This window comes from Trachurus trachurus (assembly GCF_905171665.1).
Source record: "Trachurus trachurus genome assembly, chromosome: 23".
Taxonomy (NCBI): domain Eukaryota; kingdom Metazoa; phylum Chordata; class Actinopteri; order Carangiformes; family Carangidae; genus Trachurus; species Trachurus trachurus.
In genome coordinates, this window is record NC_139912.1 from 15,923,898 (window position 1) to 15,938,544 (window position 14,647).

At 42.1% G+C, this 14,647-nt stretch overlaps 2 protein-coding genes across 3 annotated transcripts; one reads left to right on the forward strand and one right to left on the reverse strand.

Annotated features, from left to right (window-relative positions):
* Nucleotides 1–4,839: 4,839 nt before the first annotated feature.
* On the reverse strand, nt 4,840–10,834 carry creld2 (cysteine-rich with EGF-like domains 2). 2 transcript variants are annotated; one of them, XM_083999228.1, is made up of 10 exons: nt 10,788–10,834; nt 10,269–10,351; nt 9,667–9,777; nt 9,398–9,489; nt 9,103–9,279; nt 8,904–9,002; nt 6,956–7,039; nt 6,719–6,814; nt 5,442–5,582; nt 4,840–5,216 (listed from the first exon to the last, which is right to left on the reverse strand). In XM_083999228.1, the coding sequence occupies exons 3-10, from the start codon at nt 9,762–9,764 to the stop codon at nt 5,158–5,160; spliced, it is 846 nt and encodes a 281-aa protein (XP_083855354.1). In that variant the 5' UTR covers nt 9,765–9,777; nt 10,269–10,351; nt 10,788–10,834; the 3' UTR covers nt 4,840–5,157. The 2 variants fall into 2 exon arrangements, with proteins under 2 accessions (XP_083855354.1, XP_083855353.1); XM_083999227.1 differs by having other exon boundaries at nt 10,468–10,830.
* Nucleotides 10,835–11,106: 272 nt separating this feature from the next.
* On the forward strand, nt 11,107–14,573 carry alg12 (ALG12 alpha-1,6-mannosyltransferase). The gene is made up of 9 exons (XM_083999474.1): nt 11,107–11,298; nt 11,821–11,953; nt 12,051–12,224; nt 12,311–12,505; nt 12,594–12,696; nt 12,920–13,144; nt 13,445–13,614; nt 13,813–13,888; nt 13,992–14,573. Exons 1-9 carry the CDS (start codon nt 11,140–11,142, stop codon nt 14,224–14,226), a joined length of 1,470 nt encoding a protein of 489 aa, XP_083855600.1. The 5' UTR covers nt 11,107–11,139; the 3' UTR covers nt 14,227–14,573.
* The last annotated feature ends 74 nt before the right edge of the window (nt 14,574–14,647 follow it).

Sequence of the window (14,647 nt, forward strand, 5' to 3'; positions counted from 1 at the left end):
GACTGAGTAGCCATCTAAAAGCTTATTTACGTCAGTTTAAGGAAAGACAATAAACCCTCTAAGCCTATTGGTTATGTGAAATGGATTAGAGTACGAATTAAGAGTCTTAAATGTAAATGTGTTATTTAAATCAGTGTGATTAAAAATTAAAAGTGCACAGCAGGCAAGAGATTTATTCAAGTGTTCTTTCTTTTTTGACTTCTCTTTGTAGGATTTTAGGACGGCAGCGTCTCTGGGAGATCAAAGTCGCCCTCTGTCTCCTCTCATTCCTGATGGGTGCAAGAGATCACAGGCCAGACGATGCAGTCACACAGTAGTGCTACACACACACACACACAAACCAAAACACACAAGCCAAATCTTATCAAACTGTTACACACATACACACAGATGCCTGCACGTGTAGACAGACAACCACAGACATGGGCGCTGGCTTTAAGATCAAACAAAGGTTGGTAACATCAATCCATTCTACCTGTCTGAGAAATCTCTGCACAGCAGCGAGCGTGCCAACTCGCGCCACGCCACTCCCTGTCTCCTGCCCCCTCCTCCTCCTCCTCCTTCTTCTCCTCCACCTCCTGCTCCCCTGAGAAATACACCTCTGAAAAACTATTTAGCCGCTGCATTGTTCTACGGCCGGCTGTGCAAGCGGAGGGCACTATCTAGAGACGGAAACTGGCATTTATTTTTAATAAAAGAAAACAGCGTATAGAGGTGCAGCAGTCTCTGTTATAGATTGTTCCCCTGCAGAACATTTGAGCAGTCACATTCTCTCTGTATATAAACAGCACCTCTGTGTGGGCCATTTCCAGGAAGAGTGCACACATGAGGCAAAATCTACTCAATGGATACAAAAAAAAAAACCATGATATTTCTTTGAAAAGAAGAAAAAGGGACTATTTTCCCTCTTACTTTTCATTTACACCACAATGAACTAGTAGGGCCACATACATGCTGAATAATTGAAAATGTTTGGATTGGTTTTACTCTCTTATTGAACAGAACAGTCCCAGGTAGAATATCGCTTTTTACCCATGAGGAAAACTCTGGTGTCGCCGGATGATTTGCTAATCTATTATTTCTCTGCTGCTTCAGGCTGCAGGCACATCTTGTTGTTAGGGCGGGAAAAAAAGTATTGTGATTCCATGATGTAAATAATTCATATTTACATTACTGTTTACGCCTGTCGGAAGTCAATTCAATCCCCCACAGATGGACGTGTTCATCAATCCCAGCATACATGGTAAATGCAGACTCTGCAGTTCAAACAGCTAATCTCCTTTTTACACAAAAGCTTTGATAACAGGCAGCAAAATCAACTGGGGTTACACAAGAAGAGCCACATAAATGTGATGGAAATGACAGCAAACATATCAATGCTAAATGACCTTTTGATTACTTCTGCTAAAAAATGTTTTTCGGAAAAACTGTTAGTTACAGCAGCTCTGACAGCAAGTCAATTTCTATTGTTTTTATTTCTATTTCTTTCATTTGTATAAAGAAACCCCAGGAGCCAAGTGACACTTTTTGGGGAAATTCTTTAAAACATTTTTATCCCTCCCTAAACAAATAAATGTAATTTTCTCTTGCCTCTCAGGAGTTGTTTTCACAGATGAAAAGCAAAGACTTATCATTTATCAAAAGAATTACTTGTTTTTGAAAGCTTTCATGGTTCATCTTTGAAATGGAGTGAAGTTTCTAATGCATAACAAACACATTGGTGATTTTATGCAAAAGACAAACAAAATACTCACCAAGCTCAATGAACTTTTTTGTTCATTGAAATTTAGCTGCAATAGGTTCAAATAACTGTATGATAGAAAAACTGTTTGCGGTATTGAATCTACATAAAATTACCATCCGACTCCACACTGAGGGTTTTAGCCTCATTCAGCTCATTGTTTGGGCTCATAGTTTCACATTTAACACAGATATTTGCATATTATTGTTGTGTATTCTTGCCTGTACCCCCAGTTACAAGCAGATGAGTAAAGAACCCCGGCCTCTGCCCTCTGGTGAAATCCAACATTCGGGTTCATCTGCGTTTCAGGGGTCACAAAGACTGCAAGTGGGTGCTTTATATTTTTTTTGCACACAACACAAATTTCCAATTTCCCCTCCTTAACCTCAGGCAAAGTGCTACAGCTACAGATGCAGCTCCAGCTGCTGCTCCTGCTCCGTCCTCCATGTAATGCTCCTACTTCAAAGCCTAAGTCTGCGCTTCATAAACCATCTCGGAGCAGGAGAGCCGGTGTCGGTTCATTTGCCGAGGTGCCCTGAGAGGGAAGATTCCCAAAATGCACCTTTTAGAGGAGTTCTATAGTGGAGTTTGCTTCAGCTCTGCGGAGTTTCCAATTTGTCTGTTTTAATCATTGGCGGTTGAGCGTTCAGATGGGTGAGAGGAAGGCAGACCCGACCGCATCAGAGAGGGCAGCAAGTTTAAGGAGTGCCTGACATCAGAGGCGGTGCAGGCCACTGACAGCTGAACAGAAGCACATGGTGCCACATCTGGCTTTTAGTTTAGCGTGCAGTTCCCCTCAGTGTATCTCAGCACTATGATTATCTCTGTCCCACTGCCTTACAATGAAACAAAAGCGATTGTTGTCTAAGGATAGCTTTGGGAAACAGCATTTCTGAGATTTAACTGCTGATGAATGAGTTTAAAGAGGAGAACCAGAGCCACGGTTTGATGCCCGGGAACTGAGGGCAGGAATAAACAAGCATTTCCGAGTGGAGGAGATTATGGTGCTATCAGCTCGGTGCTCTGCGCAGTTTCCCGCTCTGCGTGCTGCTGGGTTTCCTCGGTAACCTTCTCGGTGTCCTCATAGTCACCCCGCCACAGCTGGACCATGTGCTCCACAGCTGAGGTTTACTGGCACAAGGAAACCACCACAAAGTCAGGAAGAAAAGAGCAGGGTGCCCCTCCAACCACACGAGTATTTGTGCACATGCTGCTTCAGTCAGTATAAACATACGCATGGGAAACGCTGCGCACGCGGCGACACACAAACACCATCCACGTCTTGATACGCATTTTGCGGAATCTGACCAGGGATTCACTACACCGCACGAAAGGGGTCGACCCGCATGTGGAATAAACAATACTCTAATTTCAACAGCAGCCAAGCCCAGTGGTTAGAAGAGCTATCTTAGAGAGGTCACAAGGTCAACACACTGAAAATTTTAAGCAACATTCAAAAGACGGATCTGCCGGCCCGATGAGTGATCTGTTTTCATTTTGTGAGCTCTGGGATCGTTTGGTTGCTCTGAGCCAAATGTAAAATCTTGTTGAATTTTTAAAATGGCTCGAAGCAAAGTAGCATGTTGCAGCACCAAAAAGTAAAAACAATTACTCTACCCTAGTGATGTTTGCAAAAACAAGACCTGTTATGTTATGTTATAAAATCATACACAACCCCTTGTGGGTAGATGGATGGATTGGTGGATTTTGATGTTGACAGCAAACTGATGAGTAACACAATGGTTAAAGGGATAGTTCAAAATTTTGGCAAATTCCCCTATTGCCATAATCCCTATAGTAGGTTCATTGCCTTTAATTAGTGCATGTTGTTTTGAGATCTGCGGGGCAGAGACGCAAGCTGCTCAGCGAACACAATGGAGATGAATGGTACAGGTCCCCTGTCCCTCATCGAACTCATCAAATACACAATCCAACAACTCCAAAACGCTCTCATGGACAAGCTGTGACCTGCACATTCACCACGCTTTGGTAAAAGATACTCATTTCAGCATTAAGGTCTGTTTTTCTTCTACTGCCCAACATGATTTCCTATTGAGATTGGGGTGATTATGGTTACCATGCTAAGATACAGAGGCCTCTGAAGTAGCAGACTGGTTATACTAACATGAAATCTGCCCAAAAAAATAAATTGGGGGAGGTGCATGAGCTACCTAGAAATTTCCATATAGGCTTCAGTTTAATTTCAGTAATTTAAAAAGCTTGCGTCTCAGTTCAAACACACAATGGGTTAGCCATTGTAACTCCATACAAGGGGATCTACCTCTGGGGAAACCCAAGAACGAACCAAACTTCCCCTAAGGGATGAACAAAGCTCTGTCTACCAATCTGCTAACTGACAAGACTGCAAACTCTCCAGGTTTTGACTTTGATGTATCCAAACTGCGGAAGAGCCTCTTCTCATCCTCACTGATAAACCCTTTCAATAACGTGGAGTTAACATCCAGGGGTGAAAAGTGGAGAGGGTAAGGGTGTCTTTGTGAGTGAGGGGGTGGGTGTGTGGTGTGATTGCATCTCTGCACTACCAGTTCAGACAGGTCTCAACTGGATGTTCCTTCCACCTTAATGGGCCTGCCGAGTCAAAACAGCTGACATCATCCAGCAGGAAGCCAGGACGTCTTTTTTTTCCCGAGGTGAGACCATGGTTAGAAAAATATTCTTTGATCTGAGTCGGAGCAGAGGAAGATCTTTCCTGAAAAGCTGCTTATTTGCAAAGGACCAAAAGAGGAGGTCAGAGATACGATAGGTCAAAGAGTAAATCTTGGATTAAAGCTCTTAAAGCAAGAATATGATACATGTGGGTATGAATATCGAGTATGGATCCTAGACCTTAAACCTGGCTGTGCATCATAACAGGCTGCATGAAGGGCAGAGACCAACTATTTAAATGAAGCGCAGCGCAGTGGTGACTATACATATTTTATGTGGTTAGACTGCCCCCATGTGGTCGACTATGATGACTGCAACCACACAACCTGAGATCTATCTGACCTTCACCTGTTTATCTTAGCACCGCATTTGCTCCTATAGAATAAACAGCACAAACATTGTGGAAGATACACACATTTTGTTGACACAGATTTATCTTAAATTTAACATTATTCACCTTTATTGAAACACCTTGAATTTCTAAAACCACGGGACAAATAAAGACAACAAGTGGTGGTTTGCGCACACCGGAGAAAAGCAACAATGACCAGCTCAACTGAGCGTAAAATGTCTCTCCATGTTTGTCCGTTAATCCATGATTCACTGCTGGGAAAACACTGTCTCGGCAGCAAGTGCAGCTGGTACATTAAGTGCATGTAGTCGACAATATTTAAAAAAAGGAGCAGCTTCAGATGTGGCAGGTTTCAACAGTTCCTCCTCATTCGCTCCTCATGATTGCAGCATTGGAATTAAAGTTCCCCACGTGGACTTGTGGTCGTGTCAGATGCTTCTGCCTCCGCTGCCACTTCTAATACAAATTTAAACATGTGTAAATAATACAAAATTAGATTCCAACTAATATATCAACATTTTATTGATGACTTCTTAAGTGCATGTTATATTATGTATCATTTCTCTTCCTTTGCAGTAATTTCAAAAACCTGAACTAAATTTAGCAGCTAATACAAACTTTCAGTCCACTACTGAGAACTTGATTGTGTTAAAGCACACCCCAATGAACACTTATCCTCACCTGGCTCTGGCGTTTCCACACACTCGTCATCCTGCTCCTCGTACCCACTGGCACAGAGGCACGTGTAGCTGCCTTTAGTGTTGACACACTCCTGGTGCTCCTTTGTGCAGACTGGCTCTGACTGTGAGCACTCATCGACGTCTTGGAAAACAAAACACAACACTGATGAGTGAGAAACTTCAATATGCTACGGCTAACAGAGACGAGACTGAATAAAAATACAAGTATGTTGATATCCTATGGTTTTGTTGTTCTTAACTCTTTCGCGACCACACTAATTCTTCAGCACATCCGCTCAGGACCACATGTTTTTGGCTATTTGTTTACCTTTTATCTCACGTCGAACCGAACTATGTACGTCACCTAGAAACAAACGGTCTTCACTTGGTTGAAGAGTGACTTTACAACGTGCTTCTCTAAAAAACGGCGAGTTTTTCTGCCGTTTCGTTCGTGAGTACGAAGGAGGAGAAGAGAGCTGGGTTTCTCCAAAAACGGAGCTCCCGCTCTAGTTTCAGAGAAAAACGCACTTTTGTGTCAAGTGGCAATCTGCTCATTTTACCGGTACTCTGCAGTGTGGCATGTCTCCCAAATCATTTCTAAGGCTAAATAAATATATTTGTAGGTAAATCTGGGGGGTGTGGCAGCATGGAGAGCAGCGGTGCAGCGGTGCGGGTCTCTGGCCGCAGCGCAGCAGCTCCGGGACACTGCTGTGTGACTGGCCGGCGATGAGTGCTGTGGGGCGGGGGCGGCCGGTCACAGCCCCCGCTGCAGAGCGCCCGCTCCGCTGCACCGTGAAAACAGCTGTGATAACGGGCTTTCAGATCCGAGTCTCCAAACCAGAAACGTTTGTAAACAACACCGGAAAAACTCGCCAGATTTGTCGTCGGTCGCTTTTGTCAAAAGAGGGTTTGGAAAGTCGCCAGATTCAGCGAGAAAGTGGCAACACTGTAGCCGACAGCCGCACGCTGTCCCCAGAGCAGCATTCAAGGAGAACGATTACTCAAACAAAACCAAGATCACACAGTTTATAAAAAACATTATGTTTTGGTTTTAGTTTAAAACAGTTTTACATATCAGAGGACTACCATATTCACACACAGGGTACCTCAGAGTGTCTATTATCTTAATCTGTAAAAAAACGGTTTTGACGAGTTTGCTCGTCAGTGGTCGTGAACGTTCGGCAGGCTGTGACGAGTTTACTCGTCAATGGTCGCGAAAGAGTTAACAAAGCGCACAAAAAAAAAAAAAAAAAAAAAGATCAATTAGTTGAATTATACCTGTGCAGGTGCCCTCTGTGTCCTGGTACCCGTCAACACAAGCTTGGCACTTATCAGGACCAGGTCCAGTGCAGCCGGAGCAAACTTTGTCACAAGCTGTAAAGGACAAACACACCCAAAAAACTTTCTATTAGATAAATGAATAACTTTCTCATTTTTGAAACATGGCACATTATAAAAAAAACACATATAGCCTTGAAATAAAGGTCATATCACAGGGGAAAAAAGTCCCTTTACCCTTGCAGGAGTAGGAGCCTTCTGTATTAACGCAGTATTGATCTTCTTCACATGGAGAGGAGTCTGCGGTGCACTCATTCACATCTGCAACACATGAGACAGATTACAGTGAGATGAACTGTCCAGAGCGCTGGGGTACCATTTACATCCTTCAGGCCTTTACATTAAAACTGATTAACAAGTTTTTTGTTGCAAATTTCATAAAGAAAATCCTATTTAGATTCAAACATGGGCACACTTTCAGCCTCTTGTATTTGTTCTGAAACAACAAAATATATAATGGCATGCAGTGAGTTATAGTTATTATCACAGTTACAATCTGAAGTAAAACAGCTACATTTTTTACAATTTCTTGGCTGTAATCTGAGAGACATTTTGGGCTTTTTGCTCAATGATTAACTGATTATGAAAAGCATTGCACATGTTTGTGAACTCCTTGAATAGTTTGTTCTTTTAAAAAAAAAAAAATCATCACCAGTCAGGTTTACGTTTATCAATTCCATGTACTTGTTTTGTGGGAACTGTGTGAGTAGCCAGCAGAGTATGTGAAACATAGAATCAGAGTATGTGCAGAAGTCAAGGAGGTGATAGACTCAGGTGAAACACATGTGGGTGCTCAGATAATCAATTAATCAAATGAAACATCCTAAGGAAAGGTTTTGTAAGATCTGCAAGACAAATCATTTACAAAAAGAGGACACTCTGCATCACAGTATCTCTGCTCAGAAGTGGACTGCCATCGAAACTTCAACCAAGAAGCAACAGAAATATAATAAATCAGGTAAAGGCCATCATCACACACATCACCTCCAGAGAGTAGCAGACCTCTCTGGCAGCATCTGGGATGAATGTGCATGCGTCAACAATCAAGTGAAAAATGAATAAACATGTTTCTAGAAAGAAGCCTCTGCTCTCAAGAAAGAACAAAGTTGCCCATTTAAACTTTGTCAGAGAGCATGTGGACAAACCAGAGGCCTTCTGGACGTCTGTTCTCTGGACAGATGAGTCCAAAATGTAATTATTCGGCCAAAATCACAGGCATGTATGGAGGACACTCTCAAAAAGCACTGCATATTCTCTGGCAATCGACTAATTAATGTTCTAATGTTTCATTAGAAGTGCAAAATATTAAAGTTAAAGTGGTTTCTTTCTGACTATTTGAAATGTTCAAGTGCAATAAAACCATAGACCACCACCATAGATTAATATGATTTTAAAGTATAGTTCACTCAAAATTCAAATTGCACTCATTATCTACTCACCCTCATGTCGACTAAGGGCTGGGAGAAGTTTCAGAGTCCTCCGTGGCTTCTCTGAGTTACAGGGGGTCTCGGCGTAGCAGTGCACGTCCATATAATGGTTGCAAATGGATACCACTTTTCTTCGTAACAAAAAGACACACCAAAAAACATCCAAATACCTCCATGCTGCTCGTATGTAATGTCCATCTTGTATTGAAGCCCCGAAATGCGAAATTGTCTGAAGCCCCGAAAAAAATTAAATAAATCTATATTTCAAGCTTGTTTGTAGCGAAAGCTCCTCTTCCTGGTTCGTCCAATTTTTTTCGGAACAGCATTTCGGGGCTTCAGACAATTTCGCATTTCGGGGCTTCAATACAAGATGGACATTACATACGAGCAGCATGGAGGTATTTGGATGTTTTTTGGTGTCTCTTGTTGTTACGAAGAAAAATGGTATCCATTTGCAACCATTATATGGACGTGCACTGCTACGCCGAGACCCCCTGTAACGGATAACTCTGAAACTTCTCCCAGCCCTTAGTCGACATGAGGGTGAGTAAATAATGAGTGCAATTTGAATTTTGGGTGAACTATCCCTTTAAGTCTCATCATGGATCCCCAACTTCACACACTTCTTTGAACTGTTGTTATATTCTCCTTAAAATGCATAATTATACTGGTTTTATAGTTATTACTGGTTCTCTTACCAACACATGTTTCCTGGTCATCCTCTTCCCAGCCGTCCTTGCACTCATCACAGTCCTGATTTGTTTCTCCAGTGCAGGTCTTGCAAGAAGTGTGGCATTCTGTGTGAGGAAGTGAAGCCCAAACGTAAGAGTCACCAGAGTCACCACCAACCATTAGGTGCAACTGCCTTTTCACTCATTTCTGCGTTTAAATTAGTACCTGTGCAAAGGGAGAAGGTGTCGTTCCTCACTTCGTTGAAGTAGCCGTCGATGCAGTCCAGGCAGAACTCCCCTTCGTAACCATGGTCACAGCTGCACTTTCCGTTCCCACCACGAGTCCCGTCGCCGTCACACCTTCCATTTCCGTGACAGGGTCTCTCAGAGCCGCCCACACAGGCTAAAAATTAAGCAGAAGCAACAGAAAAAGGTTAAAACACTCTTAACATCAGCATTACCTCCATAGACCAGTGGTTTTACTTGCTGGGATCATGCATTGCTACATATTTTGTCCTCACCATTGCAGTCAGGTCCAAACGATCCCTTCGGACAGCACACTTTGATGTTTTCTACGCAGAACCACTTATGCAGATCAGGATGTTTTGTTTTCCTGCGTTGCAAAAACAAAACCAAACAGGAAGAGATGAGGTTTACCACACCTTACAGAAAAAACTAATGTTTTTGTACACCTCTGACAAACAGTTTAAATCCATCCAGCTCTGCCACTGTGAGTGTGTGTGCTGACATTAAGACTTGGACAATATTTACATTAAACCAACACACCCACCTCTTAAACCACCAAATTTCAAATTGGTCTTCGTGCTCCTCGACCATGTGGTTGCACTCGAAGCTGCTGCTCTCGCACAGCCCCTCCACAATCTCCATCAGACGAATCTCACTGCAAAAAAAGAAGGACGAGACCAGCTGAATGGACACCAAGCACTCTGCACTTTGTTGCACAGCACAGCGTGTCTGTCCTTGTGTATTTTAATGCATCTCTATTGTATTTTGGGCTGCTGTGACACACAAATTTCCCCTTAAAGAGATTAATAAAGTACCTACTACCTATCTACCTAAAATAATACAACAATGTAAAGGCAGGAAACTTGGGAGATTACATGTGTAAATGCATGAAAACAACCTGCTTCCTTCAATAGCCCTTGTCTAGTCAAACGGACAGATGTAACTGTTAAATATTTGCCTAAGCTGATGTGGCAACTTGTGAGCTACAGATTCAAATTCATGTGGTTTATCTACAACTCTGATAAACTTCATGCTTCATCCTCAACAGTCCACAGCTCTGGTGTAAAACAAACACAGCTCAGATGACATGTGCCTGTGGCAGGGCGACCTGTGGTTTCAGCAGGACAGAGTGTGTTGTTGTCTCACCTTGTCTCATATTTAGACAGCGTCTTCTCCTCCCAGGCTGTGTTACCTCCGCCAAAGTTCTGCTTCACTGTCCTGTCAAAGCCCTAAAAACACAAAACAGTCATTTTTGTGTGAAGAAAGAGCTATATTAGGGGTAACAAAGCAACAAAAAGCAGACCACAAACACACACACACACAAACAACACAACTGTTCTCCCACCTTTTGGAAGTTATCAGTAATTTGCTGGCAGGTGGTACAGGCGCTTTTTAAATCCCTCTTGGCGTCGGTGACTTGTAAAAGTAAAATAAGAGTAACACAATACAAAAGCTGCAGTAGCCGCAGGTCTGGACCGGTGGACAGCATCTCATCCAAACACTACAGACCCACTTTCATAACACAAAACACGCCTAAGCCACTCGCAGGCTAGCTCCTCACCAATGATAAAGTGCTGCGCGGTTCGGACACATCTAAATGAGCTTTTATAAACATTAAATCTACGTTTGCGCTATCTATGCAAAGCAAAAGAAAGTAGTATTTACATGCCGGTTATGGTGGAAAATGGTACGGTTCTAGTTTTCCGCGTCAGCGTCCTGGTCGAATTGTGGCTTGCGCTGATTGGCTCTTTTCCGCTGTCAATCACATTTGCAGCCAACCACAAGCCGCCACGCGCGGGACAAAAGGATCCTTCCGCACGTGGAAAATTCAGGAAACGTAGTAGTAGCATGTAAGATATTTTAGTTTTTTTCCTTGAGTGAAATATTCGAATAAATCCATAAACAATATCGTAATTCCACTGTTTAAAAATTATTTTAATTCTTAAAACGATATGAAAACATGTCACATCGGTCATTTCCTGTCTTGACCGGAAATGACAAAAGTCTCTCAGCTGTCATGGCTGAAAAGAAGAATGTTTTGGGGCTACCACTGCTCTTATTGTTAATTTCCGTGGCGCTTTTGCATTTATTCATTTGTCCGTTTACTAAAGTAGAGGAGAGCTTTAACTTACAAGCAGCGCACGATATTTTGTATCACAGACTTGACTTTGACAAGGTAAGCAGGTGTTACAGATCCAGCTACTAGATGTGCTAGCTGGCTACCAACAGCAGTGAATGAAAACATTTCAAGTTCTGAATTCAGCATTTGTGAGTGCGTCACATAAACCATACAGAGAGCACTAACAGTAACACAGTTACCGTTTCTATATCTTTGTCAGTCGTAGAAAAGAGAATTGTTTAAATAATATAATAATGGATCCTATTGAAGTTAAAGTTATTGATAAATTAATATTAAGAGCAAAACAAAGCCATGTAGGAGGATTTAAAGTAAGTGAAGCTTGTACTGTTTAAGAAATAAGAGCAACATTGTTCCTCTATTTAAAAAAGAGTGTGCTTTAGAATATTAGCAAAGATAACTTTCATGTTTTGTTTGATGCCACATTGCTGTATGCATTGTTACATATGGTTACATCATTTATATGTTCTCTAAATGTGAGTTTTTATAATTTTGACACAATACTAGAGGTCTGTGTCAAAAGTGGCTGAGACTTAATAAAAATCCTGTGCTGTCTTTCAGTATGACCACCATGAGTTTCCTGGTGTGGTGCCACGGACTTTCCTCGGCCCCCTTTTTCTCTCCATACTCTCCTCTCCTGTTGTGTTTGTCTCCTCTCTGCTGGATGCACCGAAATTCTACACACAGCTGATAGGTAATCACTATTTGTTAGTTTCCAAGCAACAGGCACAGGATGTTAGATTAAATGTTACTCTTTGGCTTTTAACCATTTTCCTCTCTATTTTGTGCAGTCAGAGCCTCGCTGGGAGTTTGTGTTATCGGTGCACTATGGCACATGCAGCGTGAAGTGAGGAGGCAGTTTGGCTCTACAGTGGCAGGGCTCTTCTGTCTGACATGTGCGTCACAATTTCATCTCATGTTCTACAGCACCAGGACACTCCCTAACGTATTTGCACTGCCAATAGGTAAAAATGCAGTGGTAATAATAATCAAATTTTCAGTAAACTCTGGATTGAATTTGTGATGACGGTCGTTTTTTTTTTTTTACCAGTTCTAGTAGCATTCACATCATGGATGGCTCAGAAATATGGCCGCTTCATCAGCCTCTCTGCTTTAGTCATCATTGTGTTCCGGTCAGAGCTCTGCATCTTCATGGGTCTCATGCTGCTGATATCACTGCTGAGCAGGAGGCTGGGACTGCTGCAGCTGCTTTACTATGCTGTTCCTGCTGGGATCTTGTCCCTGGGTGAGTGTTGAATATACAGTATGAATAATTCACTGCTGAAGTTGAGCATAGCCATGGAGCTTGTTTTGATTTCCTTTGTCATTTGCAGCTCTGACCGTGGCTATCGACACCTTCTTTTGGAGGGAGGTCCTGTGGCCTGAAGGACAGGTTTTGTGGTACAACACCATTCTCAACAAAAGCTCCGACTGGGGAATATCCTTTCATTTACTCCTGTATATTCCCATGTATAATTACAGTAGTTCTTCCCTGACCAATGGCCCATCCACCAAATTCCTCCTCCAATGTTTTAGTACTGTTTGCTGACAAATTAACAGGCGCTTGGCAGAGGTTACCATGTGAAGTTCAGCTATCACTTCTACTTTTAATTTATAATCTCTGTCCCCTTCCAGTCTTCCTTGACTCCTCCCCCCAGTAAACCTCCCCCTTTCTCTGGTACTTTTACTCCGCGGTGCCGCGTGCGCTCGGCTGCACTCTGCTCTTTGTTCCCCTCGGCCTTCTTGACAGGAGGATGAGGTTACTGCTGCTGCCCACGGTTGGCTTCATCCTCATCTACTCCGTACTGCCCCACAAGGAGCTGCGCTTCATCTTATACACTTTCCCTGTCCTCAGTTTGGTGGCTTCCCGAGGCTGTTCTTTCATGTAAGTCAAAACACAAAACTCAATGTTTACACTAAGAAAAACACGAAGTAGTACTTTTACTCTTCACAACAGATAAATATGTTCAGGATAAGTAAAAAATACTAGATGAACAACTCACACAAATCTTTTGCTGTTAGAGTAGCTATTATAGATGTGCATACCAGTGCAATGCTCAGACAGACATGTAGTACCACAGCATCACATTAAAACTATATGAGTAGCTGCTCATTTAGATAAACCAAAACAAAAGCTGCTGCTCATGTTCCTCATTTCTTGTTTTTCTTTTCCTGTGTACTTCAGTTTGTGCAACTACCAGAAATCCTGGATGTACAAACTGGGCTCTGCGGTTGTGGTTGGCCAGCTGTTGATCAACACAATGTACTCCAGTATTTGCCTCTACGTCTCCCACCACAACTACCCGGGGGGGCTGGGGATGCAGAAACTACACCGGTTGCTGCCAGCCACAGCAGGTTTAAATCACTTTCAACTCATTTGCATTTGCAGGAAAATTTGAGTATCATCAAGACTGAGTGTATAGTGATAATTCTTTGGTCTCAGAGAAATTGTAACAACCTTATTATATGGGAGACAATGAGTAGCCTTCTATTTTATACTAAAATACTGTATCAGCATTTAACATTTAAATATTTTATACTTTGTCCCCTTAGATGTCTTTGTTCATATTGACACCTATGCTGCTGAGACTGGAGTGTCCCGCTTCTTGGAGCAAAACAGACACTGGAGGTTTGTATATTTTTGTTTTACTTTGTACTAAGGTGTGTAAAATTTAATGTGACATTTAAGATTGTGTAAAGCTTTGATTCACTTTTTTTTTTTTTTTAAACAGATATGACAAACTGGAAGACATAGACCCCCTGAATCCTGACATCAAAATGTACTCACACCTGTTAATGGAGGCTAATGTTACAAAGATACAGCTTCTACGAGACACTCACCAGCCTCTGGCCTTCATAGAGGGCTACAGCAGCCTTGCCTTCAACATGTTTCACTTCCCTCCAGTCAGTGTACGACTGGAGAGAAAAACTGTGGTGATGGAGAAAAAGACTGAAGCCACGTCTTGAGAAGAGCAACTTTCACAGGAATGATATGGATTACAGAATTAAGTTTTCATTGTGACCAAAGATATGACCAAATGTGCAAATTGTTATCACCAGTGTTTGCAGGGGTTTTTACTAGTGTAGATGGGAATGGTAAGGGTATTTTTCAAGATGCATTGATCATTTCGCCACAGATTAACAGCCAACATGTGCTACAACAGTGTGTAAACATTTTGTATTGAAACAATAATACTGTCAATAATCTTTGCTGAGGTGTAAAATGTTAAACCAGTTCAAATGGTTGGTCAAATCACAAGACAGATATTGGAGTTGTAATAAAACAGTTTTCTCTTAAAAACTGCTATGCATTATTTTACCTGTGTGGTTTATACATTTTGTAGATTTTACAGATGAATAAAGCTTGAATGTAAAACAGAGCAAACCG

Coding starts and splice junctions, on each gene's coding strand:
- alg12 (XM_083999474.1), top strand. CDS start 11,140: ATGGCTGAAAAGAAGAATGTTTTGGGGCTACCACTGCTCTTATTGTTA. Junction 13,145..13,444: donor TCCCGAGGCTGTTCTTTCAT/GTAAGTCAAAAC, acceptor TGTGTACTTCAG/TTTGTGCAACTACCAGAAAT. Junction 13,615..13,812: donor GTTGCTGCCAGCCACAGCAG/GTTTAAATCACT, acceptor TTGTCCCCTTAG/ATGTCTTTGTTCATATTGAC.
- creld2 (XM_083999227.1), bottom strand. CDS start 10,611: ATGCTGTCCACCGGTCCAGACCTGCGGCTACTGCAGCTTTTGTATTGT. Junction 9,778..10,268: donor CTGTCTAAATATGAGACAAG/GTGAGACAACAA, acceptor CTTTTTTTGCAG/TGAGATTCGTCTGATGGAGA. Junction 7,040..8,903: donor TGACCAGGAAACATGTGTTG/GTAAGAGAACCA, acceptor CATGTGTTGCAG/ATGTGAATGAGTGCACCGCA.